Source organism: Saccopteryx leptura, chromosome 3 (genome assembly GCF_036850995.1).
Source record: "Saccopteryx leptura isolate mSacLep1 chromosome 3, mSacLep1_pri_phased_curated, whole genome shotgun sequence".
Lineage (NCBI taxonomy): Eukaryota > Metazoa > Chordata > Mammalia > Chiroptera > Emballonuridae > Saccopteryx > Saccopteryx leptura.
In genome coordinates, this window is record NC_089505.1 from 302936812 (window position 1) to 302964673 (window position 27862).

Consider the following 27862-nt stretch of genomic DNA (forward strand, 5'->3'; position numbering starts at 1 on the left):
TGTACTCGAGTATAAGATTCCCCCCTCACTAATCATAGTTGGCACAAAAATGGGGATTTTCTTTAAATTTAGAAGCTCCCATTTTTAGAAATGCTTTCTTTGCAGAGCTGCTATGTATTCTAGATAAAAGTCCACCCCCCCGCCCCCAAATGAAACACAGCAGCTTCCTGAGGAAAGGGCACTTTCTGTATGCAGCAAAATTCATAGGTAGAAAATTATGATCGTTTTTGGATAACTAGGTCTCCAGAGTAATAGATAACCTAAGGAAAGAATTCAGAGATAAAAATTTAGTTAATATGTTAGTCACTATGACTTTAAGAAAGAGACCTGATCGTCTTACTGTTACAATCAAACATCATTTAATTCAAACCAATGGAGATTTCAAAATTCCTTTGTAAAAGAGCTCTACACAGAAACACCACAAAAGAATCACACAGGCTTGGCAAAACTGAAGCTTCGACAAGGTAAGAAAACATCATACTACCGGTCCTTGAAGTTGCAAGGGTGTCAATTGGCTAGAGTTTTAATGACAAGAATTAATAAACTCTATGGGAATGCAGAAAACCACACACGTGAAACACACTGTAGTTATCATCTCTAGACTTTCTGTTCATTAAAAAAAAAATAATAGCCTGGAGACGTGACACAGTGCTTGTCGAAAAGAACTGACTGGCTTTAGGGTTCTGCCTAAAAAGGACCTCACTTTTGCTGATCATGTTTTCCAAGTACTCTAGTTGGTTAATTTACACTTTATTTTTTTTAAAGTTGATTAAAAAAAAAAAAGTCCATGAGGATTTAGAATCCAGAGACACGTCAGTCACGCTGATGTGGATGAAAGTGAAGTATCTTGATCATCTTCTGAGAGAAATGATATTCCATAAAAAAAAGAGATTTAGATTCCGTTTTTTGCTTCATTATTGTTTGTGGCTTGTTTCCTTTGAGCAATAAAGGGGTACATACACTTGTCCGCTCCTAGGAACCGATACATGCACACCACTGCTTCAAAGGGTAGGATGCTGAAAAAGAAAGGCACAGGCATTAGAAACGGGAGAGCCACGTGGTTAGGTCACGGGGGCAGGCATGCAAGGGCTGGCTGGGGGGCCCTCAGTTACCTCTTCATGAAAGTGACAATGTACATGAGGCGGGGCGTGCAGATCATGGGCTGGTCCGTGAGAATGGCCTTCATGGCCTGCTGCACGCAGTAATCGGGCTTTAGCGGTGGCAGAAAAGGCTCAATTTCTTTCCTGAAAGTTGTATAATTTAAACACGCAATTAGGAATGAACACAAAATAAGACTGAAAATACGTATCAGAACATTGACAGTGCTGTTATTTCAGTGACAAGATTTGGGGTCCACTTTGTTTACTTCATTCATTGTACTTTTCTGTGCTTTCTCAATTTTTCTGCTATGAACATGCAGTCTGGGAAGCACGTTAAAAAAAAGATAAAATTCGTCTGCTTTTCTGTAAAATGAGTCAAATTTTAAAAATCCCTTAAAAGGTGTTTCAAATTACTTTTCTGGGTTTTTTTTCTTTCAACATAAAAAGGAGGTGTTTGGCATAGAAAACACTAAACCCAAACAGGATGCCAAACTTCTGTTCTTCAGTGTAGCTCCAGTGACGTGTGTAAACACTGGCACAGCCTCTCCGAGAGCAGTCGAAGTCAGCCGTGTCCCTCCTGGGAGCCTGAGCACGGAGGGCCGTGCTATTCTCTCTAGGGCTCTCTGCTGATGGAGACATCTACCTTCTGCTGAATTCAATAAGTTACCTGTTGAAATAGCCTAGTATTATAATTTATTCCTTTCACTTTCCTTTGTCCCACCACAGCTCTGGACACCTGCCGTGATGCTAAATAGAAAACAGCTCCTCAGACCCCAGAAACCGATTCCTAATATGTAAGAGGGGACTGCCCCCCCCCACACACACACACATACAGGAGAAGCCAGAAGCCAGCCTGAGATTGCAATGACTCAAATCACCTTCCACCTACCTCACTGCTTGGTCAGGTTCAGGATGTGACCAACAGTTTGGTGATCTGCCTTTACCTTTCAAACTCATCCAAGCAAGGAAGCAAAGATCTCCAAGTAAGCGTGTCTCCACAAGTACCCTCTTAATGACTCATGGTGGTGTTTATTCTGCTGAGCTCACATCAGAGGAGACTTGACATTTATATTCCCATGTGCCTCCTTTCAAAGTGGGTGGGTGTTCTGTTTCTTCTCTAGTAAACTGAATCGCTGCTTCCCCTTCTGTCAGAGTGGCTCTAGCTGCACACACTGCAGGAAGGAAGCTCCCAGGTCTGGAGTGGAACGCTTCCATGACACTGACATTAAAACACTGGTATTAAAGAAGTAAAATGCCTTCTAAAGAAGTGGCTTTTAAGGAAAATCCTGGGTACCTATGCTTTCTCCTTGAAGATGTAGAGAAGCGTGTTTTGTCTGACGCTTCCAGACTGACTTCTGTAAGGCGACACCAGGGTGGCACCCAACGCTCACCTGTTAATCTTGTTCACCTCGATTTTACAAAGTTTCGGACCAGTGAGAACTACAGTGAAAATTAACCATAAAACGATAGTCAAAGTGCAATGCTGTGTTTGAGGATCCAGCTTCACACATTCCCCTAATATGTAAAGATGATTTTTAAAACAGCTTTTTATCAGGAATAAGATAGGTTCTCACAGACCTGATCCGGCAGCCTCTGAACATGCCAGTGTCCACCAGGTAAGGGCACACCAACGTCGTTTTAATTCCGTCCTTTTCAGCAGCCTTTAACTCGTGGCTCAGGGATTCATGGAAACCCACGACTCCAAATTTACTGGCACAGTAATCCTGAGTAGTCAGAGAGAGGAGGGCAACAGTGCTCAGTGCTACACAGATCCCAGACGAGACCAGCTGCTTCCCGGGTCTGTTGCTCTGGTTACAGGTTGTTACAAATGGTTACAGGTGACTAAGCAAAGGACAGCATTTTAGAAGACAGATATCTGAGGTGGTTCAGTACAGAAATAATATTTTCAAAGCAACAGCAAAAACAGATGAACACTTTTTGCCACATCAATGAAGTATCGCATTACTTTGGGGAAGTCACCACAAAGGACTCTATGAAAGCCAACAGGCGGGAGTTAAAAATGAAGAGAGGTTCACTTTGAAGTGTCTGGAAAATTTACAAATGGTCTCTTGTTCAGCAAAGAAACTTAAAAACAGTTTAAGTTAATGCTAGGAGAACAAAGGCAAGCCTAGCTCAGGTCATAAGTTGTTATGATCTGATTTTCTTTTTCGGGGTGAAATATAAGTGGAAATGATAAGTATACCTTGTGAACTTAAACTAGAACTTAACCTAAGGAACCACGGTGTAAAAAGAAAGTTCTCCACAAGCCAACTTTGAATTTAGAAATGGCAACACAGGATGGAGAGCCATCTGTGCTGTGCCCTCCCGCGTATGTGCATGGGATGATGCTTTTGATGTTTACGCCAGTGGTTTCAGGCTTTTTACACCTGGGGACCTGTAAAAATGAGAATTATTTCAGGGACCATTAAGCAAAAAATCACCCTGAGCATAAGCAAATTTGACTAAAATCACTGGGTCTATAATCTTCATACAACATCAGGGTGGTTCACTCTTGTGGACTGACATGAAATTTTTGGCAGACCAATCCGTGGACGCTGCCGTTGAAAAACACTGGTTTATTCTACAGGCACCCAAAGGACAAGCAGCAGGGAGTGATACAAGATATACGCTTTGTAATGGGAATATGATGAAGAATGGGTTGAGTCAGGCTAGTTCCACAAACCCACAAGGCAGGATCCCTCACACACCTGCCGTAACCATCCCGTCTGATGAGCTGATACAAGATAGCTCACTTTCAGCAAGCTGACCAAAACAGAAAGTCAACCTTTAGCCTCATTTATCTGCTCCCCATGACACTGCCAATGTTCTCCACAGCTTCATTCCTGAGCCTGTGTCCTCCCGCCCTCATCAAGCAGAACTGCTGGTGGGAGGGGGCACAGTGAGGACCCCTTTCCTGCTGCTGCCCTGTCACCCTAGATAGTCCTGGGGCACCAGGCAGAGGGCTTTCAGGAACACAAATGCAGCAGGAACTCCTCTAAGGATCTCGGGTGTTTGTCACGAGATAAAGCAACTGAATGGAGGAAAGCACTCCCTCTGACAGACCTCGACTCCCGCGGTGCTGAACAGTCCCAGGGAGCTTGCGACCGTCACAATATGTCCATGATTGATCTCCAGCATTGTGGGAAGAAAAGCCTTCGTGGTCTGAAAGAAAAGTGAGAGGCAGGCTTCAGCACCGACATTTGGAGTTTCATCTAAAACCCAACCCAACATCACATCACAGAACAAAGTTTTACATTTATCAAAAAGGGAACGTCCTTTAAGTGTCTGGTTAACTTGGCCCCACGTCATGGACATAGCAGGCCTAGTACAAGCCATGACCAACAAGACTGAAACACAGACCCTTTGGGGACAATGTCCACACGAGAAGGCCATCAGCAGAAGGCTCTTCATCACCTTTCAAGAGATAGTTATCTGCTAACCTAACTGACTCCCAGGTCAGAGACCTTTTCATGCTCGTGATTCTTGAGTGCAGCTATCTCAGGGCCTGGGAGGGGCTTCCAGTCCCCTGCAAACAGATGCTTGGCATTAATATTTACCTAACAGATACATCTTAACAGGGACAAACCCATGAGTGAAGGGATGTCCAGCATCATCTTCCAGCATGCAAAGCTTTATTGCCAAAGTGTACTAACAGGAAGTATTTTAGTATGTAAAAGACAAAAAGAGTGAAGGTACAAAATCATTTTAATAAAAACTGTGTCATAATGCTAACTCTGCACTGACACAATGTTCCGAGTGACCACACGCACTGTGGGGAGTGCCATTCCCATGGAGGCAGGTGCCTGGCCCCTTGTGCAGCAGAGCGCGCGGCACAAGTTCCAGGACGGCGGACTCAGAGGTGGCAGGGATTTCTTACCCACTAAATTCTCTTCTCCCTCTAACTCTATGGCCTTCAAGATGCAAGGCTGTTATTTTTTTTAAAATTACTTCAAATTGTTTAAGATGATCTATGAACTACTTTCCCAGGCTCCCAACAGTTTTATAACCTGCTTCTTAAAAGAAAGCAGCAAAGAGCAATCTGTCTACTGTTGAGTTACAACCCATTGCCAACACAGCTTCCCGTGATTTATGAAGTTAAAGAACACAACACTACACAATGGACTTTGAGAAGAGCTGCACTCCTTTCTCAGAGGACTTCCTGGCTAAGGAATCACGGGATTTTTGTATAAATATCTAATTTGTTATAATAACTTTTGCATGTACAAGATCGAAAATAGTCATCCCATCAGTTTTCAAGTTTTTCCATTTTCCAATCCATGATACTTACAGTGGCCAGATGACTGACAGGTCCTAGGGTCTTCCCTAGTCTGTCTCCTGACCACCATGCGACATCCCTCGCCCCCCAACTCAGACCCCATCTGTCTGAGCCTCCTCGCTGTTGTCAACTGTCATGCTTCTTCTCCCCCATGAACTCTTCTCTCCGTTGACAATCTACCCCCAGTGCCTTCCTATGTAATTGAAAGTACAATATGCATCACAGAGTGACACAGCCTCTGATGCCTTTCATGCTGCTGTGTCACTGGAGTTTCCCAATATTTCTCTATTGAAAGTAGTCAGGGCATTAAGCCTTTACCTAATATTATTCTATTCATCTTGACTTTGTCCATAATTCTTTAGGACATACAGTGGGTCCCATTTACCGTAACCTATGTTTTAGGGTATGTTGATTTTGCTTTAATCTGACTGCCCCAGACTGAGCTGGGACATCCAGTCTTCAGCTCCTCAGGAGAACGACCACACTGTGACAGGTGCTGTGGACAAGAGTGATCAGGGCTCTCACGGACTGCACAGACGCACTGAGCGCGGGATGGCCCAGACCCACGGCTCAGCTTGAGTTTGTTCCTCTGTAGTAATAAGCAGGAACAGTCAGGGTAACTACCATAGTAATCAAGATTTTGGTCTGCTTACTAGCCAAAAACCGCAAGCTGTGTTACTTTAGGTCATCAGAGACTCACCTTTAGGCCCTGTAGCTCACATATGACTATTATATCAAAGAACTGCAATAAAGTACCATCACAAAGAAGCTTATATGTATGTTCCCATCCTAACTAGAAAACCTATCTTTAAATAATGAAGTCTGTAAGTGTTCTTTTAAGTATCTAGTTATGATTGTCTCCAGATTAGCTAAAAAGTATACAAATTATCCTTGATGTTATCCAGAAATCATTTTTAAGTATCAAAGTTTGCTTAGTCTTGAAAGACAAGGATAGATTTAGTATGAAAGGCCCTACTTTTAAGTTCTTAAGTATAAGAACTCAATGTTAAATCTCAAAAAATTATACACAGTATAAAACATCACCAAGAATATGCTGCTTATTCTTAAGTAGCTGACTGTGACTGTCACATGGCCAGTGTCCCCCTCACTCCGCTGGCAGCTGGCCCTGACCAGAAACACACAGACGCCCGTGCAGGTTGGTGCTAACGATGTCCTTGTATTCATGGACCACACTGCTGCCTGCAGGTGCTCAAAGACTAATCGGGTCCCAGTGCCACAGAAATGTAGGTGATAGAAGATTCCACAAGTGATCCTTGACCATCTGCTGCATGCCGGTTCTGCATACTGACCTGGCCAGTGGTAGGACAAGGACAGCAGGCCCCTTCCTGTCTCTGTGCAGAATGTATACTCATTAGCACTTCACCATGTTAAACCAGAACATGTATAAGGCAGTTCTAGCGTATCCTTCACAAAAGCAGGGTCTTTTGGCTACATTTTCTTAAAGAAAAGGTTATTGGGCCTCTTCCCCCTGCACCCTCTCCAAAGTAGTTTGGAAGGACATTTAAGCTATTGGTTTTATATTTAAAGAAAAAAGAGAAACAAAAGAATCCAAACAGGACTCAGTGGCAAATTTTCCAATTGTGAGTTTTAACAATATTTTCAGGGAAATATGCTTCACTTTAAATAGCTAGTAAAGTATGACACAGGCTTGTCTGTTTTAATCTGAAGCTTTCTTTTGAGAAGGAGAGCTTAGTTTTTGCTTTTAAAGTAGTATCAGATCAATGCTTTGTTTAGAATATGCGATTTCTTTCTTGCCTAACCAGGGACAGATCTGGCTTCTATATGAATGAAATCCAACGTGTCCTTGTATTTCCTCATCCAAGACCACGGCCTATATATTTTATTTACAAAGGCTTACCAACGACAGGTCTGATACTGTAATTACTACGATAATCACAAACTACGTCAGGAAAAACAAGATGCTGAGGAAAGTAGGAGGCGAGGTTGGCACCCATGGTGGCAGCCGGCCTGGGGTCCCAGACTGCTCATCCTCCAGAGCTGCTGTCAAACACTCAGCTTCTACTGGGTCCCGGCGCGGGCCGCCTGGCACAGGCGCATTCACTCAGGGACCTCTCAGGTTTCTTTTTAAGCCTGAGGTTTCAGGGTTCCCCCTGGAGCCCGATTCACGTGACTGAGCACGGAGGCTGTTAATCATTTTCTTTGCTGCCTGGATGGAGGGGAGCAATTACTGCTTGCGCGTAATTTCCACAGCCCAACTCCTGCCTCCTGTCTGGAGCACATTACCAAATAAACTTTGATCAACGCGAACTCTATCCCTTACTTTACAAGAAAAATGCTATAAGTGAGTGGCTAGAAAGCATCACACCCTTTCAGGAATTTTCCCAGGTACGCTGACTAGTTTTCTTTTCTAATTACTCGTGCCCTCAACAGTCTGGTAGATGACATCTGAGATAGCACAGCATATTCTGTCCTTGACACAGTCTGACAGCACGCAGAAATCTGGCACTCCGTAATGAATTATTAATGTGCACAAATATTGTAGCATGCACGAGATGGGGACCAGCGAAAGGTGAAGTGCTAGTTGCCATGACACCAGTCAGTTCAAGCTAAGGTTCGTGATCTTTCATTTTGTCTCAGAGTCATTAGCAGAGAACATAAAGGACAAATCTGAAGTGCACACTCCAACAGCTTAAGTATGAATGCATGGCTGTGCCACCACTCGTGGATCAGAGTGGGGCGTCTTGGACAACTCACTGAACATCAGGGCTGCTCTGTTTCCCCCACGGTAAAGACAGACTGTCTACTGGGAGTTAGTGCCTGGTAAAGGGACCTCGAAAGGAAGCACAGAGTTGGTGGGTGCCAATTAGTGGTTCAAGGTGGCTGGAGAAGTCCAGTCCATCTCTAAGTCCTCTCACTCACATGTCTAAGAAACAGGGGCCAACAGTCCCTACTAAGGGAAACAGGGTGACTTGATCTGGGGGCTCAAAGTCAGTCACCAACATGCACTAACTGGTTTGTTCAGTGAGAGAATGTAGAGCTGGAATGGACCGAGGGATTAGTTTAGCTGCAAGAGAGAAAAGTCTCATAATGGCCCCTGGCTAACAAGTATGGGGATCTACCGTTGAGTACCATGATTAACTTCCATCACAAGATTCCAATGCCAGTCTGCCGCCAGCTGACAGGGTTGCTGCGTGACTTAAAAGAAAACAGAAAAGAGGGACATTTCACATGGATACTGGCATTCCTACAGAACACTTAACAAGTCTAACATCTCCATAGCTCCTCAGGGGTCCTCTTCAAAGCACCAGGCACTTTGAAAGAAAACTGTAAAGGTCATATTTATAATATAAACAAGAACTTCTTGAACAGAAGTGTGACTGGACATAGACGTGACATGTCCTATCTTGAGAAATCTTTGAATGTTAGGTTTACGCCAAATTAACTTCCAACAGTTCCAACCGCCTGGATCATTCCTGGTGCTCGTAATGACAGGCTGTAGCTCAGGGCCTGCGGCTGCGCTGTCAGGACAAATTAGCAGCAAGTTAAACAACAGAGAATGTGAAGAAATGTGGTATCCGGCCAAGTCTGATTTTTGAAACTTCAAGACTGATGACATGTCAAAGGTGCAGGTAAGACCCAGACTGTGTTCCCCGACCTGTGAGCGAGTCCAAGGGGATGGGCACAAAGGGGAGAGGGAGCTCGCTTCTCCCAGCAGCAAGACGCCTCACACTATATTTGTGTGCATTTGTGCATTTTTACCGCTGTCCTGTGGTCAATGCAAGAAATATTTTAAAAGAATTAGTTTTGAAGTATTTCTCTCTCATTTGAATGGCCAAGAAACAGAGTAGACTTTCTAAAGAGAGCCCTACACTATATTACAATGGGAAGTTTACCATCATCAGCACTTCCGTAGCACAATTTTCTGATGTATGTTTAAGGGTTTTCAGAATCCCCAGATAATAGCAATATATACAATTAAAAATAATATAATCAAGCCTCCCCTGGACAAAGAGCATCTAACTGGACATCCTTGGGGGTGCCCAGCCCTCCAATGGCTCAGCCGTGCTCCCTGGGTCTTGCTGCTTCTGTCTGTGCTGCTACCAGCGTAACTCATCTTTGTCAAAGGACCTCACTGCTTCCTCACAAGGCTAAGATGACATCTGGTGGCACTTTTCTCTGAAAATTCAGTCCCTGCTCCTGGAAAACTATGATTGATTTAACAGTACAAATGACTGAAGGCGCTGAAAATATAGTGAACTGTGTTACTATAGGTAGTGGGTTCAGAGACTATAAAATGGTGACATATCTGCAGCCTGACCTGGGAAAGGAACAGATAGCTACATAAATACTCTTCATGACATGAATTTTCAGGTATAAGCTTAATGAGTACAATGACCAACAAACTTTAGATGTTCTACTAGGACAGTGGCGCAGTGGATAAAGTGTTGACCTGGAAATGTTGACCTGGGCTTGCCTGGTCAAGGCACATATGGGAGTTGATGCTTCCAGCTCCTCCCCCTTCTCTCTCTCTGACTCTCTCTCCTCTCTCTCCCTCTCTCTCCTCTCTAAAAATGAATAAATAAATAAATTAATTAAAAAAAAAGTTTTCATTACAAAATTATTTTCAATCAGGAAGCAAACTCCAAATCTACACTTGCTACTAATATACTGACGAAGCATTTCAGATGCAGCCAACAGCACAAATTCTGAAATTCACGTAATTGGATCGGGCTTTTGTTTTTTCTTTCCTACCTGGGTGTGTTTGTAGACAGAAAGGGACAAATTGTGCAACAGAGCCCCAAGATACCGAAGCCTGGAACTACTCTCTCAGTCTTAACAAAATGTTCATCAAAATCTGTATGAGCTAGACACAAAATGTTCTGTCTTTGGCTGTAGAGAGACTCAAGAAGATGTCGTAATCATCAAACCTGTACCATCTAATGTCCTTTTTATGACTGTGTTGGGGCTACAGAATTAACTTCACATTGGCAGGCATCAGCAGTTAATCCTTCACACGCGCGCAAGCACACACACACACACACACACACACTCACACACACGGTCCACTCCTATAGCTGCCCTACAACCAAGAAGCTAATAAAAGAGCAAGGCTTTTCAAATGAACATCTAGATGATGACACCACACGGTATTCAGCAATGAATGCTTCATTAACTTGCCTTCCCACTGCCGAAGCATCGGGTGACCTGCCCTGAGGCAGAGACTCAGACAGCAACGTTCCGTGCACTGCAGTGTGTGCTATGCTGAAACACCAGAAAGGAGGTGACTGAACCTCGAACTGTGTGGACAGTACACTGGCCCTTGGAGTCCAAAAACCACATGGTCCCAAATGTCACTAACCTTCCTAATTACTTGACCATTCCTTGCGAGGTGAAAAGGAGATCTCCAAGTTTCTTAGCTCAAAAATGTTATGATGACTTATATCCAATAATTGTTTCTTCAATTCCTACCATGCTTTCAAAATACAAGTTGTGACACTGAGGTATTACTGGTGTAAAGACTCTCGTAGGTGGCTCAGTAAGGTGTCACTCCCTTAGTGCATCTGGTGAGCAGTAAAAATACCTATTCATCAAAACACATACATGTTGTCAGGCCTGTGCCTTAAAATAATGGAACTCGAATTCATGCCCCTTCTATATTAAAAAAAAATTACGTTATCTGCGAGACGATCATCACTGTTCTGCCTTTTACTTCAGCCTATAGAAGCTCGGTGCGTTAAAAACAGTTTATGGATGCTGTGCACTCTTTCTGAAGGGCTGTTTTCCCTGACCCTCCCCCTGGCCGAGTCCAGATGATCAAAGGAGTGTTCCAGGATCTCCCTCAAGCTCAGGCCCCCCCCCCTATTTAATAAGTCTTCATAGAATAATGAAAATAACCCACAAAATTGCAGCCAAATCGTTGGCTGAACAACAGGTTGTCATTAATCCCTCTGCTTTGCTCCAAACTCAAATCACCATCTCAGAAACTGTAATAAAGACAGATCTTGCAAAGGGCAGAGGCTTCGTTCTGCTCTAGTGACTGGTAACCGCTTCCATGAGGCACGGACACGTGCACACAGGCTCAGCACAGCTCAGGCCATCTGAAGTGGTGGGCCCCCTCCCACCCCACCCCCTCCAACAGCTCAGCCCGGTGAGGTCCCATGACCATCCCTTGTGTTTCCTATGTATAAACAGTTTAATTCCTTCTCTGCTTTCTAGTTTGCTAACTGTGGGGTCTTTTTAAAAAACTTATAATCTTAATCTAAATGAAAGAAATATAATCAAAAGGTTTCTCCTGAAAACTTACCTTACTCTCAAGCATGTATTATCACAACTTAGAATTTACTCGCCACGTGAAGATCTGTCAAGTTCCCATATTGTATTGGGCAGGTTAAATAAATTTAAGGATTGCAGAAACCTCCTTTTCTATAAATCAGTGGTTCTCAAACTTTGCTACACATGGAATCACCTACAGGAGGTTTCATTTCTGAGGTCCTGGCCGCATCCCAGGCTATTTATACCCGGGAGGGAATCAGACATTGGGCATCGAGAGAAAACATTCCCTGGTGACTCTGATATGGAGCCACGTTTGAGAACCAGTGCTGGAGGAAAGCACCCCATTCTCAATCCCAGCACCACTGACATTCCAGGCTGGGTAACTGTGTCATGCGTGTCCCGGGCATTGTAGAATACTTAGCAGCCTCCCTGGCCTCTACCCACTAGATGCCAGTACCACCCCTACCAGGCTGGCAAGCAGAAATGTCTTTAGATGTTGCCAAATGCCCAAGGGGGAAACAGCTCCTGCGAGAACCACTCTTTAGAAAGAACATCCACATTAGCAAACCAAGTCCCGTATGGCTCAGCGACAATTCTTTTCTAAGCTCTAATTCTCATTGTTATGACAATTTTCTAGGTTTGGAAGACATGGGGCTTTAAAATAATCACAACTTAAAATTGGGCTCAAAAGGCCATCACTTTTAGTTTACACCGTCAAACTACCACCCCACTACTAAATTAAGAAATTTCTTTGAATGATAATAATGCTGCCTGTGCCCCAATGCTAATGGCTTTGGAAACTCCATCCTGGGCACAGCAACCAAGGGGAATAGTAACAAGGAAGCACCTGGACTCTTCCTTTTAGACAATGCACTGGAGGAACCCAAATCAGACTCCAACCTCAGCTAGGTGGACCGCAGAGTGCATGATCTGCCGTCCTGCTGGTCTACAAGATACGTAAAGGTCTGATTAGTTTTTTGGGGGCGGGGCGGGGGGGGGAAGGTAGGGGGAAGGAGAATATTGAGAAAATGGGAAGGAAAACAAGTATTCAAGAATAGTTCCTCCTCAAACTCTGGCATGCACAGATCACCTGGGACTTAAATCAAACGCAGACTCTGTCAGGCAGATCTGGGTTGGGCTGAGTCTGCTTTTCAAACGTGTGGCTGACTGGGTGATGCCGGTGCCCGGGGCCACAGCAGAGTGAGCGTCCAGTTCCAGCATGGGCCAGAGAATCTGTCTACTCCAGGGATCGGGAGCCTTTTTGGCTGAGAGAGCCATGAAAGCCACATATTTTAAAATGTAATTCCATGAGAGCCATACAAGGACCCGTGTACGTTATGCATTATCCAATAAAAATTTGGTGTTGTCCCGGAGGACAGCTGTGATTGGCTCCAGCCACCTGCAACCATAAACATGAGCAGTAGGAAATGAATGGATTGTAATACATGAGAATGTTTTATATTTTTAACGTTAGTATTTTTTTTTATTAAAGATTTGTCTGTGAGCCAGATGCAGCCATCAAAAGAGCCACATCTGGCTCGTGAGCCATAGGTTCCCAACCCCTGGTCTACTCCAAACCTCACATGGCTTCAGATCGCTTTTAGAAATTCAGCAAAATAGGCAGACTAATTTCTCCATTCTCTCCCACCTGTGTTCTTTGAACCAAAATTTTAGGTGTTAGGGAGGCCCATTCGCCACCTACCACATCCTTCTCCTATATCAGATAAAGATTGGTTCAAGTCCAAGTCAAGAGCCCCAGAGTTACATGGCAATTAGCAGACTGACTTATGCATATCTGCCTTGGGTCCATTTTTAGGAGTCAGCAGGACCCTCTGCTGAAGTCTGAAAGCTTATGTCCCCCTCGAAACTAATGTTGAAACCTAATCCTCAAGGTAATGGTATTAGGAGGTAGGGCTTTTGGGATGTGATTAGATCATGAGGGTGGAACCCTTATGAATGGGATTGGTGCCCTTATAAAAGAACCAGGCAGTGGGTCCTCACTAGACAATTTGCCAGAGCCTTGATCTTGGACCAGCCTGCAGGATTGTGAGAAGTAACGTCACTTTTGTTTGCAAGCTCCCAGTCTATGGTGTTGTTACAGGAACCCCAACAGAGCAGACTTCCCTGTCCATGCTAGAACAGCTCTCACAACGGGACCTCAAAATCATTTCCCCCATCCTCAGGCTTTGAAGGCTTAGTTCTCAAAACAGGAAAATCAGACCCTTTTAGCCTCAGCATTTGTTTTTTCATACTCGCCTTTCTGAAGCTTTTGTACTTCACCCCTTTAAAAATCAGATGCTTGGGCACTAAGTTTGGACACCACTGGTGGCCAAAACTGCACAATTTTGAAAAATCCATGATAAGCATTTTCAAAGGCAAAGCTTATGAAGTTATCTGGAATTCTAATCCCATAAGATTATTATATAACAGAATACAGATTTTTACATTTTCCAGAAGATAATAAGCTTAAAACTAAAACTAAACTAAACCCACGCTGTTACTGACATTCTGGTACCAAGTATTTATAGAACTTTGTTCAGCATGTCCTTGTGGAAGAAGCCTTTTTATTCATGACTTCTCATGTCCAATTTGTTAATGCTGACATGCATATGAAGAAGGGGAGGAAGGGGAGGAAGGGGAGGAAGGGGGGAAGGGAGGAAGGGGGGAAGGGGAGGAAGGGGGGAAGGGGGGGAAGGGGAGGAAGGGGAGGAAGGGGAGGAAGGGGGGAAGAGAAGGAAGGGAGGGAAAGGAGGGAAGGGGGGGAAGGGGGGAAGAGAAGGAAGGGAGGGAAGAGAAGGAAGGGGGGGAAGAGGAGGAAGGAAGCTGAGTGAGCAGAGATGTACGACACTATTCCTGATGAAAAAGACAGAAAAGGCACGAGTAACACATGAATTGGGCTTTGGTAATATAATTTTAGTGTGGCATTCATTCTTAAGCCTACAATTTGTACATGCTTGTCTAATTTATAGAGGCAATATTCTGGGGATATTAAGCTAGAGTTAATTAGCCATTGCTAAACTGACCATGCTAATAAAAAAAAATCAACATTTGAAGGTATATTCTTACATTACACCACAGGGCAAAAGCACAAGTGACTCACAGGCAAATCTAGGTGCTCTGAATATGTAGCCTAGGTCAGTAGAGCAGGTCCTTGAATAATGTCACTCATTCAACATTGTTTGGTTAATGTTGATGAAATGGTCTAGGAACTTAATTCTTATTTATATCAAGTAGCAGGTAAAGGTGTTTTCTTTTTTAAGATTTTATTTATTGATTTTTTAGAGATGGGGGGAGATAGAGAACAAGAAACATTTGTATGTGCCTTGACTGGGTAAGCCTGAGGCTTTGAACTGGTGACCTCAGCGTTACAGGTCAATGCTCTACCCACTGTGCCTCCATAGGTCAGGCAAGGTGTTTTCATTATACGTTGTTTTGCCTGAAGTCACAGAACCTACTGACATTAGTGAGGACTTACTGTACTTTGTAGAGGTTCCAAACTAGAGCCCTAGTATGAGGGCCTGGGTCCCTGCTTCTTCCTTCCAAAGGTGACCTTAAGCAAGTCCCATCACCTGTCTCAGTTTGTTTACTCACCCATAAAAATGGGAATAAGCTCTACTTAACTCAGAAGAGTGTGCATGAAAGGGCTTTGTATAATTTAAGTGCTATATAAAAGCACAGCAAATGCACACAAGGACCATTAAGTATATATTTATAGGCTATTTTCTATCTATTTTTGGTTAGGTTGTTTTTTCCAAGTCCGTGCAATTCCTGGTTCTTGCTATGTATGGCTCCCAGGCCTCCCTGCCCTCCACACAGCACCAGACCACACTTCCGGTGAAAGCCCACCCTGACCACTAGATGCCTCAAACACAGACTGCTGAGTAGTTGTTCAGCCGCCTCTCCTTGAGTCCCGCATGGTGCTGGGAAACACCCGAACACTTTCCCATAACACCTCCTTCTGATCCCTTTCTTCAGGCTTGTTTTACTAAGACCAGAAAACAACTGTTTCAAAATATAAATGATAATGCTTGGAGAAGTGTCCAGCCAATGGGAAAATACTAACAGTTAGTGCAGAACTATTTTTATAGCTGCTGTTTCCTCTTTCCCAAGAGATTGTAGAACTACCTTGTTTTGAAAAAATCCTTGAGAAATCAGTAGGGGGCAGTATGTTAATTATAATTTGCAGGTGGGAAAAGTCAGGCTTTGAACTTTCTCACTTGTCCTCAAAATACCCATGTGCTTACATAAGTTACACCACAAATATTTTCCCAGTTACCCTGATTTGGGAAGTGTTACTTTGAGCCCCATTGTTTAGAATAACACTAAGAAGCTGAAGCATGTTAATATTAAAAAATTCCAGTACTAAGCTATTTGACAGAAAAGCAAAACATTCAAATTTTATGCAAGCAGCAAATGAGAATCACTGGGCCTTCTCCAAATCAAAAATTGCCATGTTCACAATGTATCACCATTGCCACCTTTCACACAGCTTTGTATGAGCTTTGAAAGTTTCACAGACCAGGTAACATTTTGTTTCCAAATGTGAAGTCATTGTCAGTGGCTTGTCAGTTGGGCTCATCTGACAGCACTCAAGGTTGCGGCAGTAATTGCCCTCACTTGTTAAATATTCTGGCAGCATCTGCAGAAGTGCTGAAAGTTTTATCATTATGAGAGGATATTCAGTTTTCCCCCCTTGGTTCACATAATTTGACTTTCAGATCATTTAGGAAAATGGTCTCTGACAGGTATGAACTTGAGTTTTAAGAGAATTGACAAATAAAGAAAAAAAGAGAGACGGGAACTCAGGAATGGGCCAGGCTGGAAGCATCCCCTCCAGGGCTGAGCTGGCTCAGTCTCCCCAAACCCAGAGGTCCAGGTGGCTGGACTAGCTGGCAGTATGTCCGGGACACGTGGTAAAACCCTAAGGCCACGCGCAGACCACCTCCTCTGAACAGTGGTATCTTAATAGAGTGTTAGCTCACAACACAGGGAGGACCTCTCAGGCTGCCCCTCACGGGGACCCGCTGTGTGCCTTAATTGTCTACATATATTCTCAAAAAAGAGAATGAAAAGATTCCATCTTTGAGTTATTTTCCAATTATGCTTACAAGGAGTCTGAGCCTAAACAGAGTTTTTAGGTCAGTTAATGGAAACTATAAGAGGGGTTAGTTCTTTGAATAGCTAACTATGATAGCAACTTCTGAGATAAGAAATCACTAATTAAACCGAGAGATTTAACACATTTTTATCTGAACTGTGGAGTTAAAGGCTCAAAACATTGGATTTCACCCATCCAGAGGAGCAGGGAATAGTTTCTTATTTCTTAAGGGCTATCAGAGTTTGTCTTACTTCAAAGACTAGCTATAAAAGGCCCTTCATCTTGGGGAAATTGCTGGTTGCGTGCAGAAGGAAATAAGGCACAAATCCATCCTGCCAGCACACCCCCTGGTGGAATTTCAGCATAGTACAATTTGGGGGTCCCAAAACATCCTAGGTTTTAAAGACTTAACACAGGCTGGAATGGACTTTTCCATGTCCCGGGGGTTTAACTGCACCCCAGTCTGAGCTTCTTCCCCTGTCATTCACTGGGCATTCTGAAACAAGCAAACACATAAACCATCTATCCATGCAGGCAGCTGTCTGCATTAGACACAGGCAAATCAGCGACTTATCATAATTGAAACAGGCTTAATAAATTGAGAGAATACGGGCAGTTAAGCATTAGCCATTGGGTCTGAAGCTCTTCTCCAGACCCCGGGACCCAATCCTGCAGTGAGAGGGTGTAGACTCTGGTGGGCAATGTCCATTCAGTCTTTCAGAAAAAGCTACTCAATCAGTGTTAGCATTAGCACAGATTAAAGAATGCTTCCATTTGACACGTCCTATGGGTTAATTCCTACCTGGTGAGATGATGGCTAAAGCCCTGGATGTAGAAATAACTAGGGAGAGCCTGACCAGGCAGTAGCACAGTGGATAGAGCAGGGATCGGGAATCTTTTGGCTGAGAGAGCCATGAATACTACATATTTAAAAATGTAATTCCGTGAGAGCCATACAACAACCCATGTACGCTATGCATTATCCAATAAAAATTTGGTGTTGTCCCGGAGGACAGCTGTGATTGGCTCCAGCCACCCGCAACCATGAACATGAGCGGTAGAAAATGAATGGATAGTAATATATGAAAATATTTTATATTTTTAACGTTATTATTTTTTTTTATTAAAGATTTGTCTGTGAGCCAGATGCAGCCATCAAAAGAGCAACATCTGGCTCACAAGCCATAGGTTCCCGACCCCTGGGATAGAGCATTGTCCTGGAATGCTGAGGACCCACGTTTGAAATCCTGAAGTCATCGGCTTGAGCATGGGATCATACACATGACCCCATGGTCATTGGTTTGAGTCCAAAGGTCGCTGGCTCAAGCCAGAGGTCACTAGCTTGGCTGGAGCCCCCCAGTCAAGGCACATATGAGAAAGCAATCAATGAACAATTAAGGTGCCATAACTCTGAGTTGATGCTTCTTATCTCTCTCCTTTCCTGTCTGTCCCTCTCTCTCTCTGAAAGAAGAAGGAAAGAAAGGAAGAAAAGAAAAGAAGAGCGAACCAGGGAGAAAGAACAAATACTAACTTTGCTTCCAGGAATTGAGATAAATAGCACATAATCCAACAGGAGAAAGCCATTTCTTGAACCAGGAATTTGATATGATTCTACAAAGACTGCCCCTTAATATATAACGATGCTAGTTGGTCAACATGAAAACATTTTGATTGTGTTTTTCTTACCAGTAGTGATAAATTTTCTCTGAACTATTTAATTTGTCTCCCAGTAAGACAGGACTCAAATGCAGAACAGCTAAGTGTCCAGGCCTGCTGGACCTCGTGTAGGGCACACCAGGGGATATATAAGTGATGAGCTTGAAGGCAGGTGGAAATCAGTTTGGGGAGGTCTAAGCTGCCATGCTAATGAATCTGGACTTCACGCTGTGAACAAAATGGTCACATAAGGAATTGGGGTAGGTTCCTGTCAGCATAACCTTTAAGCAGGCATATAACAAGCCCAAGTCTGCTTAGATAACTCTAGCGTGGACAGCAATGGCTATAAACAAGAAAGACGGTGGGACACTCTTTCCAGAGTCCAGGCGAGAGGTGATAGAAGCACACAGGGGGAGGCAGGAGTGGAAAGGCAGGATCAAATACATGGAAGCAACAGAGCAGTCAGGATTCAGTGACCTGTGTGGGCAGGATGGACAATTAGATACTGCTGAGGTCTCCAAACCTGGTACTGGCCATGCCTGGGAATTCAAGAAGAGGCCAAAAAGAGGCAGCTCAGTTTTGAGACTGGCTGATGTTAAGGAATGAGTGGAACAGACAAGACAGTTGTGTAAACTTGGGAACTGCCCCAGAAATCCATTGAAACCACTGTGATAAATCAGTTACCCACTTAGAAGTACACAGCAAGAAAAGGTCCGACACACAGTACCAAAGTTCACTACATTTCAGAGGCAGGGAGGCGAAGAGGACTGACAGGAAGAGAAGCAGGAACAACTGGGCTTAGGAAAACTGGAAACTAAAGCACGGGGTTTCAGAGATGGTCAACGGGCGCATTCTGCAGAAAGATCAGCCACATGCGAGAGTTGGCAACTAGGGGAGCACTGCTGCTTTCCCATGCCATTGGCTACTTAGTGACATCTCAACAATTGAGAAAACCAGACACAGATGAGAACATATATCAAACATGTTGGGAAGATTTTTATAGGATGGTTCCCTGCTCACACCAATTATGTAAAGTGACATATTATCATGTCATAGACGTTGATTTCTAGTAGCAACAGACATAGGCCCAGCATGTAATATATCAAATACAGACACTCAAAGTTCAATGTGCTTGTGTTAGGAAAGAAGGCTATGAAATGATCTGGTTAGGTACACAGGCCCAGGGACCCAAGAAGTCGCTACCTAAAGAGGTGTCTTAATGCAGTTCTTAACTGTGGCCACAGGAATTAATATGACAAAATATGCTTCTCCCCATGTCAACTTACAGTTTGGTTTAAGCCATAAAAAGTCTTTATTTCTAAAACTCAAACATATGCATATATTTACTTAATACAAGGCAGTTCTAGTACAGACTTTAAAAAAGGCTTTGAATTGCAAGTTTTTAAGAGTTCTCCTAAGACAGGAAGACAATACTCTATAAAATATATAATCCAACAATTCTTATTATTACAGTCTGGAAAAGGAAGTATTGCCTACATAATTTTATATGAATATTTTAGAAATAGTTTTTAAAAATTCTAAATCTAAGAGACCTTGAACAAAACTAGGTTTCTCTAATGAGAGAACAGAGGATTACTGTATTTGAGATTAAAAACTAGTAAATCACAAAAAAACTTGAACATTAATGATTAGGGACCATTCATGAGATATTAGGTACTAATGTCTTTAAGTGCTACATTACTCAGATCTCCTGGTGGGCTTTTACTTTCCCTGGATGGATTTTAACTAAATAGACTTTAGACATTTGGATATAGATAAATGCCTAATTCAGTAATTAGTATTTTAAAACTGTGAAACCTTTTAAGTTAAGTGGTCTATTAATTAACTACCAATTATCTTGTCTGACTATCATATCAATAGAAGTAAATTACCGACTAGCTATTTGACAGATTTAGTCCTTTGCAATGCAAAATTTCTTCAGAACATAAAAGGCCCGCAGTTAAATGCTTTTGCTTCCCCCTTTTGGTTAATCAGGATCAATGTGCAGCTCACGTAGAAAGGCCAAAGGCAGCTCTTTGGTCAAGAAGGATCTACAGATAAACTTTTAGAAACAGCAAGCTAACTGTCTACTCCTCTTAAAAAATAACCAGTGAAGCCATGGTACTGTCTTGGGGAAAACACGGGTTTGCAGTTCCTAAAGGGAGGCCAACTTTCCATATTTCAAAGAAGACTAGTGAGGTATTTTCAAGCTTTTGCATCTCACCAAAGTACAGAGAGCCCTAGGATGGTTTCTACAAATATGGCCGCAGTGCACTGTATCATATGCGTTCTCCATGGTCTTGTCCTCCCTGTGAATGGTGCACAACAGATTACGCTGACCAGAACCTACCCCAAATCTATCACTTCTTGACTGGTGACCAAGAGAAGGTTCCTAGGACATCTGGTGATGAAAGAATACTGGAGGATGAAGTGTCACAGCAGACTGGTGGGCAGGGCAGAATAATGCCAAGTACTGTAAAGACTGCCAACATGTGTGGCAACAGTAAGAAGCAAGGAGCTAGAGAGGCGTCCTCTCCTTGAGGCCCGGTCACTGGGAAATAGGAATGGTTGCCAGATATTCAACTTGAGCTTGATTCAAGTTGGCATACCCATACCAGCCTTCTCAAAGTGGCTAGCCTCGCACCGCTGAGCAGACTTAATGCACTACAGTAAAAGTGAGCATGCAGGTGGCGCAGGGAGAATGGAAAAAATTGTGCAGGGAAACAAAAGGAGACAAACGATAATGAATGTGAGCCAGCCCCACAGCGAAATCTCATCAATCTTACCCAGCTTGAATTAGTCCCGCATAATGCTTCCCTTTTGAAACTTCAGAAGACAGACCCAGGTGAGCGTTCTCTGAATAGGTGATCTTCTAAATATTTAAGCAGAAGCCTCGCCTTTATTATCAAACATTTATTGAGTGACTAATGAGTCGAGTTCTGTGCCAGGTGAGGAAAAGCAAACAGATGCATATAATAAACTGCCTTCAGACAGCCTGCCATCTACCTTGGGGTTTCAGAGCACAAGGTATAAAAAGTTACACCAAAGAACATGCACTGTGCACCAAAAGCTGCAAGAGATTCCCGGCAAGAAGAGAAAAAGCATTGACGAGTTATTTCACTGCAGATTCATCAGAGAACAAGGGAGCGGACAAGATGATCTGTAAGGATCCTTGCAGCTCTAATGTGCAAAATGCCAAAAAGGGCTGGAGCAGGAGAGAAGGTGATAGGAAGAACCTGAGTTAGGCCTTCCAAGGTAGCTAGGTGGATGGGGTAGGGGAAGAAGGCCTTCCAGGCAGGGGGATATGGGAATGGTTTGGAAGTAGCAACATCCACAGCTTACTGGTAGACACCCACATGGTTTTCTATTTCACTGCATATGACTTTTACTCTGGGTCAGGACTGCATATTATTATTTTTATGGAAACAGACAACTGCTACTTAAAAGTATGGCTCAAAATGATCTGTTCAAATGGCTGAACAAGTCTTTGCTCAGCTGATCTACTTTTTAAAATGTTTGGGGCAACTTCTTTCCCCACCTAGATACAGTAATAAGAACCCTGGTTATTTATTTATTTTTTTTGGAAGAGGAACAGCACAGGCCAACACTGTACATCTCTGAACAGTGCGACATTTTCCCCTAAGAGGGCTCCTGGGAGGGAGGCGCCATTCAGGTGGCTCTTAGGCCAGTATACCGCCCCCAACCCCCGCAAAAAAATTCACTGTAAAAGTTAGAGTAAGTTGTTTATATTTTAGTTGCTAGATCTCAACTTCTTAAAAGGTTTCTAAATCTCGGCAAGAAGTTAAAAATTCCAACTTGAAAATGAATTTTTTGACTCAATATTGAAAATAAATTCTTAAGTTTAGATGCTTGGGGGAAAAACAGCTGGAGAATTCAGGAGCCTCCCATATTTTAATATGAAGTGACGTCATTACCGTCAAGGCTTCCAAGAACTCCCTAAATTGTGTAGTTAAGCAACATCGCAAAGCCAAAAGGCCTCTGGAAAGGTGATTTGTTCCTTCTTGTGGTATAGATTCAGCTCCACGGTAATTTTGCTATTGGAGATCCAATTTAATTTTCTCCTCAGGTTAGAAAGCAGCCTAATGTTTAAGATACGGTACATTAATTGATGTGCATTTTCAAAGCTGAAGGTATTAATTTTCTGTGCTTAACACACACTCAATGAGCTCGCATTTCACAGGACGTTTAGAGAAGCTGTGTTCCTCTTACAAATATTTAACTGCAGGTCATATGGGATTTCTTTAAAAATCTGCTTGCATTTGAAATTTGACAATTGAGCAAAAATAATCATAAAGAGAAGGTAGTCAAGATGGTTAAACTTTAGAGTATTTTGTGTAGGTAAACATTTACAGTTCAGAAACCATACGTCATCTCAGCCAAAGGTTACCAGGAGAAACTGGTCCTGATCCCTGTGGTTCACTGCCAGCCTACCAATGGCTGAGTATCTAAGGATGAACAGTTGGCTGAAATCAACTCAAGTTTCTATGGCAGCTTCACCCTTACCATTCTTAAAATATGAAAACTACAGTCCACCTTCAAATTATGTCTGTCTTTTATTTCAAATGGTGATTGTTTTACTCAGAGCTATAAACACACGAGGTTCTGGATAAGCTGCAGAGCCCAGTTTGTTCAGGTGTCCTAGCCTTTACTCATCGGACCCCCCCATCACCTGCCACCTGCTCTTGGGGACCCCATGATGGCAAGGGCTCTTATCCGCTCCCCACATCCACTGCACACCACACACAGAAGCACAATTAAATTCCCCCAAACTGTATCTTGTCATTTCCACCCTCCTTTAAAACATGGTATGGGTTAGCTCATGTCATTTATATGTTCATTTCTAGAGGTTCGGAAATGAATTAAACTAAGTTCATGTTTGAAAAGAAAATATATAAGCTTCTTCCAGGATCAGAGAAATGGTTTGCTATCTAAGGAGCAGCATTTGAACAAGCACTTCTAGTGCCAGATTAGGTCTTTAAGCAGTTGCTAAAATATTAATGAGGTTTAATGTGACCTATTTAGGAGAAACAGTTCTTTGTTGTGTTCGATTAGAATGCTAATCTGCCTATGGGAAAAAAAATACATAAAAACAAAAAACACCACCCTCTTTATCGGAGCATATCTGTCTACAAAAGTAAAGGAAGAGAAGCTTAAGGTGGGTGGAGTGTACAGTTATAGGGAAGGTTTCACACCTGCCATTACTGAATCAGTTCAGCTGAAAAACTGGGGTTACTTTTATCCCCAGAGCGGTAGAAAGCCCTCCCCTCTACTCCCCAGATGCTGTAGTAGTTCTGTTGTTCTAACCATCCATTAGAAACTGTGATCTGATTTAAGCCTCTGGTCCACCAGGTCGCACAGCACTCCTGCCCCCTACATAGTGACTCCGTGGTCCTATCAGCATGACTTCTGTTCTCCTAACAGTGGTCGGCAAACTGCGGCTCGCAAGCCACATGCAGCTCTTTGGCCCCTTGAGTGTGGCTCTTTCAAAAAATACCACATGTGGGCGCTATCTTGATAAGGAATGTACCTACCTATATAGTTTAAGTTTAAAAACCTTGGCTCTCAAAAGAAATTTCAATCGTTGTACTGTTGATATTTGGCTGTTGACTAATGAGTTTGCTGACCACTGTAGAGAAGCATCTTTGAAGGTGAGGTGTACTCCAGTAAGACGTCACAGACCCCGAGGATTGTCAATGGATATTAAGTGCCTGCCAGGGTGGCCTGACCGCTCCCAAAGGAACACAGATGCTGATCTCAGAATCTCTGGCACTGCCCAAGATGTGGCTGAGCAGTAATTTGGAAGCCTAAACTCTGACTTTAGGAATTCATAAGAACAACCAATGTTTTACAAACTCAACAGAAAATAAAATAAACAAACCCAGGATTTTATGCTTCCTCTTGTTATTTTTATGGCAGCCTTTCAAACTAGTTCAAAATGTTCAGTTCTCTACCCTCTCAAGATACTGGATTGGGGGGAGAAAAAGCAAACAGCTCTTGAACAGTAATCGGCGTACGATGTAATTTACCACCGGGAATAGTGAGTTAGAAAGAAGCTTTGTGGTGAAAGCATGCAGGTGGCTTTCAGGCCGGTGCCGAAATCTCTCTCCTTCCCAAGCTTCTCGTACAGGAGGGCCCAGAAATGAAAATAAGGATGTTCATATTTACCCAGAAGTGTGCGTGGCAATTGACCATCATGGTTCTCTCAATGAGCTCATCAGGACATTCCAGGAGGTGATGCCCAGAGACCACGCCGGCATTATTGACCAGGACAGAGACCTCGCCAACCTCCTTGCGGACCTTTTCCGCTGTCAGGTAGACGTTCTCCCTCTTTCCCACATCACAGGTATAGGTAAAAACCTGCAGGTTACAGTGGGGCAGAATTTCTTCCTCACCATTCCCAGCTGTCCTCAGAAGTCCAGATGAGGGGGGGAAAATGGAACAGAGAATGGGAAGGAGGGTTACAAAACGTGAGTCACATGGCAATCAGTAGGACAAGGATCACACAAAACAAAAATACTACAGTGAGCTTCAAATTTCTAACACTGTGAGGCTTGCCAATGACTGAACTTACAGCTGCCTTCCTCTCCTGAAAGACTGGGGAATTACAGCAATTTGCTGGAGAACTTTGCTTAGGGGAAAATCATGTAACTGTGACAAGCCCAATACAAGTCAGACCTCATGGGACCAGCTTCCTGGAGCTAAAGACACCTGGAAAGAACTGCTCTCAGCCCAGAGAGGAACACCCCTCCTCCCAAACGCACACACTACTCATGCCTCTTTTTCGGGCAACAGAGGCCAGAAGCTGCTTTTACTTTTCAGTCTGAGCACCCTCAAAATAGAAACATACCTCAAGGCTCACAAATCAAAACTGTAATTAATGAGCTGAATTCATCCAAAGCCAAGAATGAACCTAAAGTTTCTTGTAAAAGGTCACACTGGCATGTTCTCATGTTCTAAATGGCATCGCATCTTTACATAAATCAAGTCCACAGGTAAATATACCATTTTATCAACAAGAACTCAATTTAAAACCTGAAATCTCTTTCTTGTAAAACAAGTACCTTTATCTTGTAGGTTTTGGCAGGGAGCACAAAAATCTGTATTAGCTGTCCTCCAAACCATCACTGAAAATATAACATTTTATAGCCTTTGATTCTCTGACCTAAAGGAAAAGTGCCAATAATTTTGGAGACAAATGATCAATTATGGGTGGGCGGGATACCCAAGTTCATCTTCTCTGTACATACAGTTCAGTGTTGTCCCTAGAAACTAAAAATTTTGTCAAAAAGCAAGAGTGATCAGATTTCCTGGACCAATACTTTTGGTTGCTTGCGGTTTCCACTTTGATTTTTCTTAAAATGTCAGATTCAGGTCAGTTGATAAATACACAAAAATGCAGATTTCCTGAGGTTTCCACAATTATGGAATGAGGTACATTTACAAAAAGGCTTAAATCCATCAGGCACTTAGTATTAAAAGGCAGAGCATCTATCAGGCTAAGTATGTAACTGAAGTACTTATCTCTGGTGAAACAATGTAATATTTTCCCTGGTTAAAGTTATAGTGAAATAAGTGCTGCCCTAGACTTAAGAGGTTCAGGCTACAGGAGCAATATATACGTGCACCCGTGGACCCTGAGAACAAGTAAGTTCCCAGACAAGTTTCCGATCGCAAAAGCGATGGAGACACTTCTTTAAGATTCAAACCTGTGGAAACAAGTTTCCTCTGCTTTCCCTGTCCTCGAGGGCTTAGGAAACCCCACAGCCGTCCCCAAGGAGACCGGATCTCCGTTAACACTGGGTTTGGCACACTTGCTCCTTCTAAAACAGAGGTGATCATGTTCCTTTATCAGGGGCAAAACCACTCGCAGAGGTTGGTGTTTGGCGGGGATTCCTCTTCCTCCAGAGCCTGGCTGACCATGACAGTGGGGTTCCGGGGCCCTCCCGGGTGGGCGCGGGGACGGGGAGGGGCTTGACCCAACAATGCTCGGGCGCAGGTCCGAGTTACCTCGCAGCGCCGCGGCATCCGCCGCCTCCAGGTCGCGGTAGATGTGGCGCACCATGCCCGCCGTCTCCTCGTTGCTCTGAGTGTTGATGTCCCAGAGCACCAGCAGCGCCCGGCGCCGGGCAAACTCGAGCGCGAAGAGGCGGCCCAGGCCGCTGCCGGCGCCGGTGATCAAGCACACCTGGCCCGCCACGCTCTTCTCCTTGGGCCGCACCAGCCAGCGCGCCGCAGCCAGCACGAACGCCCAGAGCACTTTGAAAGTGACCACGAAGAACTCCACCACGATGTTCATCGCGACGTCCGGGGCCCCGCACGAGCCCACCGCCCGTGTCTGCGTCCGCGCCCACCTCGCGCCGGGCAGCCCGGCTGTCCGCCCTGGGGCGTTTGTCACAGCGGCCGGGACTAGAAGGCTGCGCCCCGCGCCCGCCCCCGAGGTGCCAGCCGGGCTGGAGTGCGCGGGGTCACTCCCGCCCGGGCTCCGCGCGGTGGCCCGGGGCTGTGCCCGCTGCGGCGGCTGCCCGGCTCGGCGCCTCCTGCCGGCGACCGCCCCGCCGTCCGGCCGGTCCCGCTGCAGCGGCGGTGACAGCCGCGAGTTAGGCGGTGCGCGCTGCCCTCATGGCCAAGCCGCTGCCGCCCGAGCCTCCCCGGAGCCGGCGCGACGGCTCCCTCTCACCCCGGGGGAGGGGCGCGCGGCGGACACGGCTCGGGCCGGCTGGCCGCCGCGGGAGTTGTCAACTTGACCCAAGTTGCGAGAGGGTGGGAGGGTGGGGTGCGGGGCAGCGGGAGTGCCGGAAAGGGGCGACTCGCTCCGCGCAGGCGAGCGCTGCCTAAGCGCTTGCAGCTGCTCCCGCAGTCTCGTGTCCCCCTGCCCTGCACTCCCCGCGGCTGTCACTCGGGCACCGGGTTCCGCGGCGAAGCGCCACTCGCAAGTCAGAGCGCTCCCGGCCGCCTGTGAGCGGGCTCCACGCTCCGCGCTATATAACCCGCGACCGGGAAGAGCCAGAGGCGGCATCGGCCCTCCCTCCGCTCGGCCCTCCCCGCCCCCGGGCGCACCCCGCCCCCGGCCCAGCCCCCCGCCCGCCCGTCGTCCGCCGAACCGCGGCGGGGCAGCCCCTCTCACATGGCCGTGGCCGCAGCCGCCAGTCCTCGTCGCACCTCCCTTCGCGGCTCACGCCCCCTGTCATGGGGTGTCCGGGACTCCGCCTGCCAGGCCCGGCTGTCGGCCGTGCCCCAGCCATCCTCCTCCAGGAGTCTGATCCTCGCTGTCCCTGTCTTGCCACTTTCGTTAACCAAGGGACTCTGGCCGGCTTCGCCTGCCATCAGGCGCTGCGGAAGACAGCCCTTCAGGCTGGAGGAACGAAAGGACCTCGGCAACGCGGCAACCGAGGGTGTCGGAGGCTGTGACCGGTATTGTAGCAAGCCGAAAGGGCGGTTAGAGCCAGGTCTCAGGAG

General features: G+C 44.8%; 1 protein-coding gene across 1 annotated transcript; it reads right to left on the reverse strand.

Moving 5' to 3' along the window:
• RDH10 (retinol dehydrogenase 10) lies at positions 1–26835 on the reverse strand. Its single transcript, XM_066378879.1, has 6 exons — positions 26414–26835; positions 24572–24807; positions 4164–4262; positions 2679–2824; positions 1113–1244; positions 1–1016 (listed from the first exon to the last, which is right to left on the reverse strand). Exons 1-6 carry the CDS (start codon positions 26700–26702, stop codon positions 893–895), a joined length of 1026 nt encoding a protein of 341 aa, XP_066234976.1. The 5' UTR covers positions 26703–26835; the 3' UTR covers positions 1–892.
• Positions 26836–27862: the final 1027 nt, after the last annotated feature.

Coding starts and splice junctions, on each gene's coding strand:
- RDH10 (XM_066378879.1), bottom strand. CDS start 26,702: ATGAACATCGTGGTGGAGTTCTTCGTGGTCACTTTCAAAGTGCTCTGG. Junction 4,263..24,571: donor ATTGCCACGCACACTTCTGG/GTAAATATGAAC, acceptor CTTTTCTTTCAG/ACCACGAAGGCTTTTCTTCC. Junction 1,017..1,112: donor ATTGTCACTTTCATGAAGAG/GTAACTGAGGGC, acceptor TTTCTTTTTCAG/CATCCTACCCTTTGAAGCAG.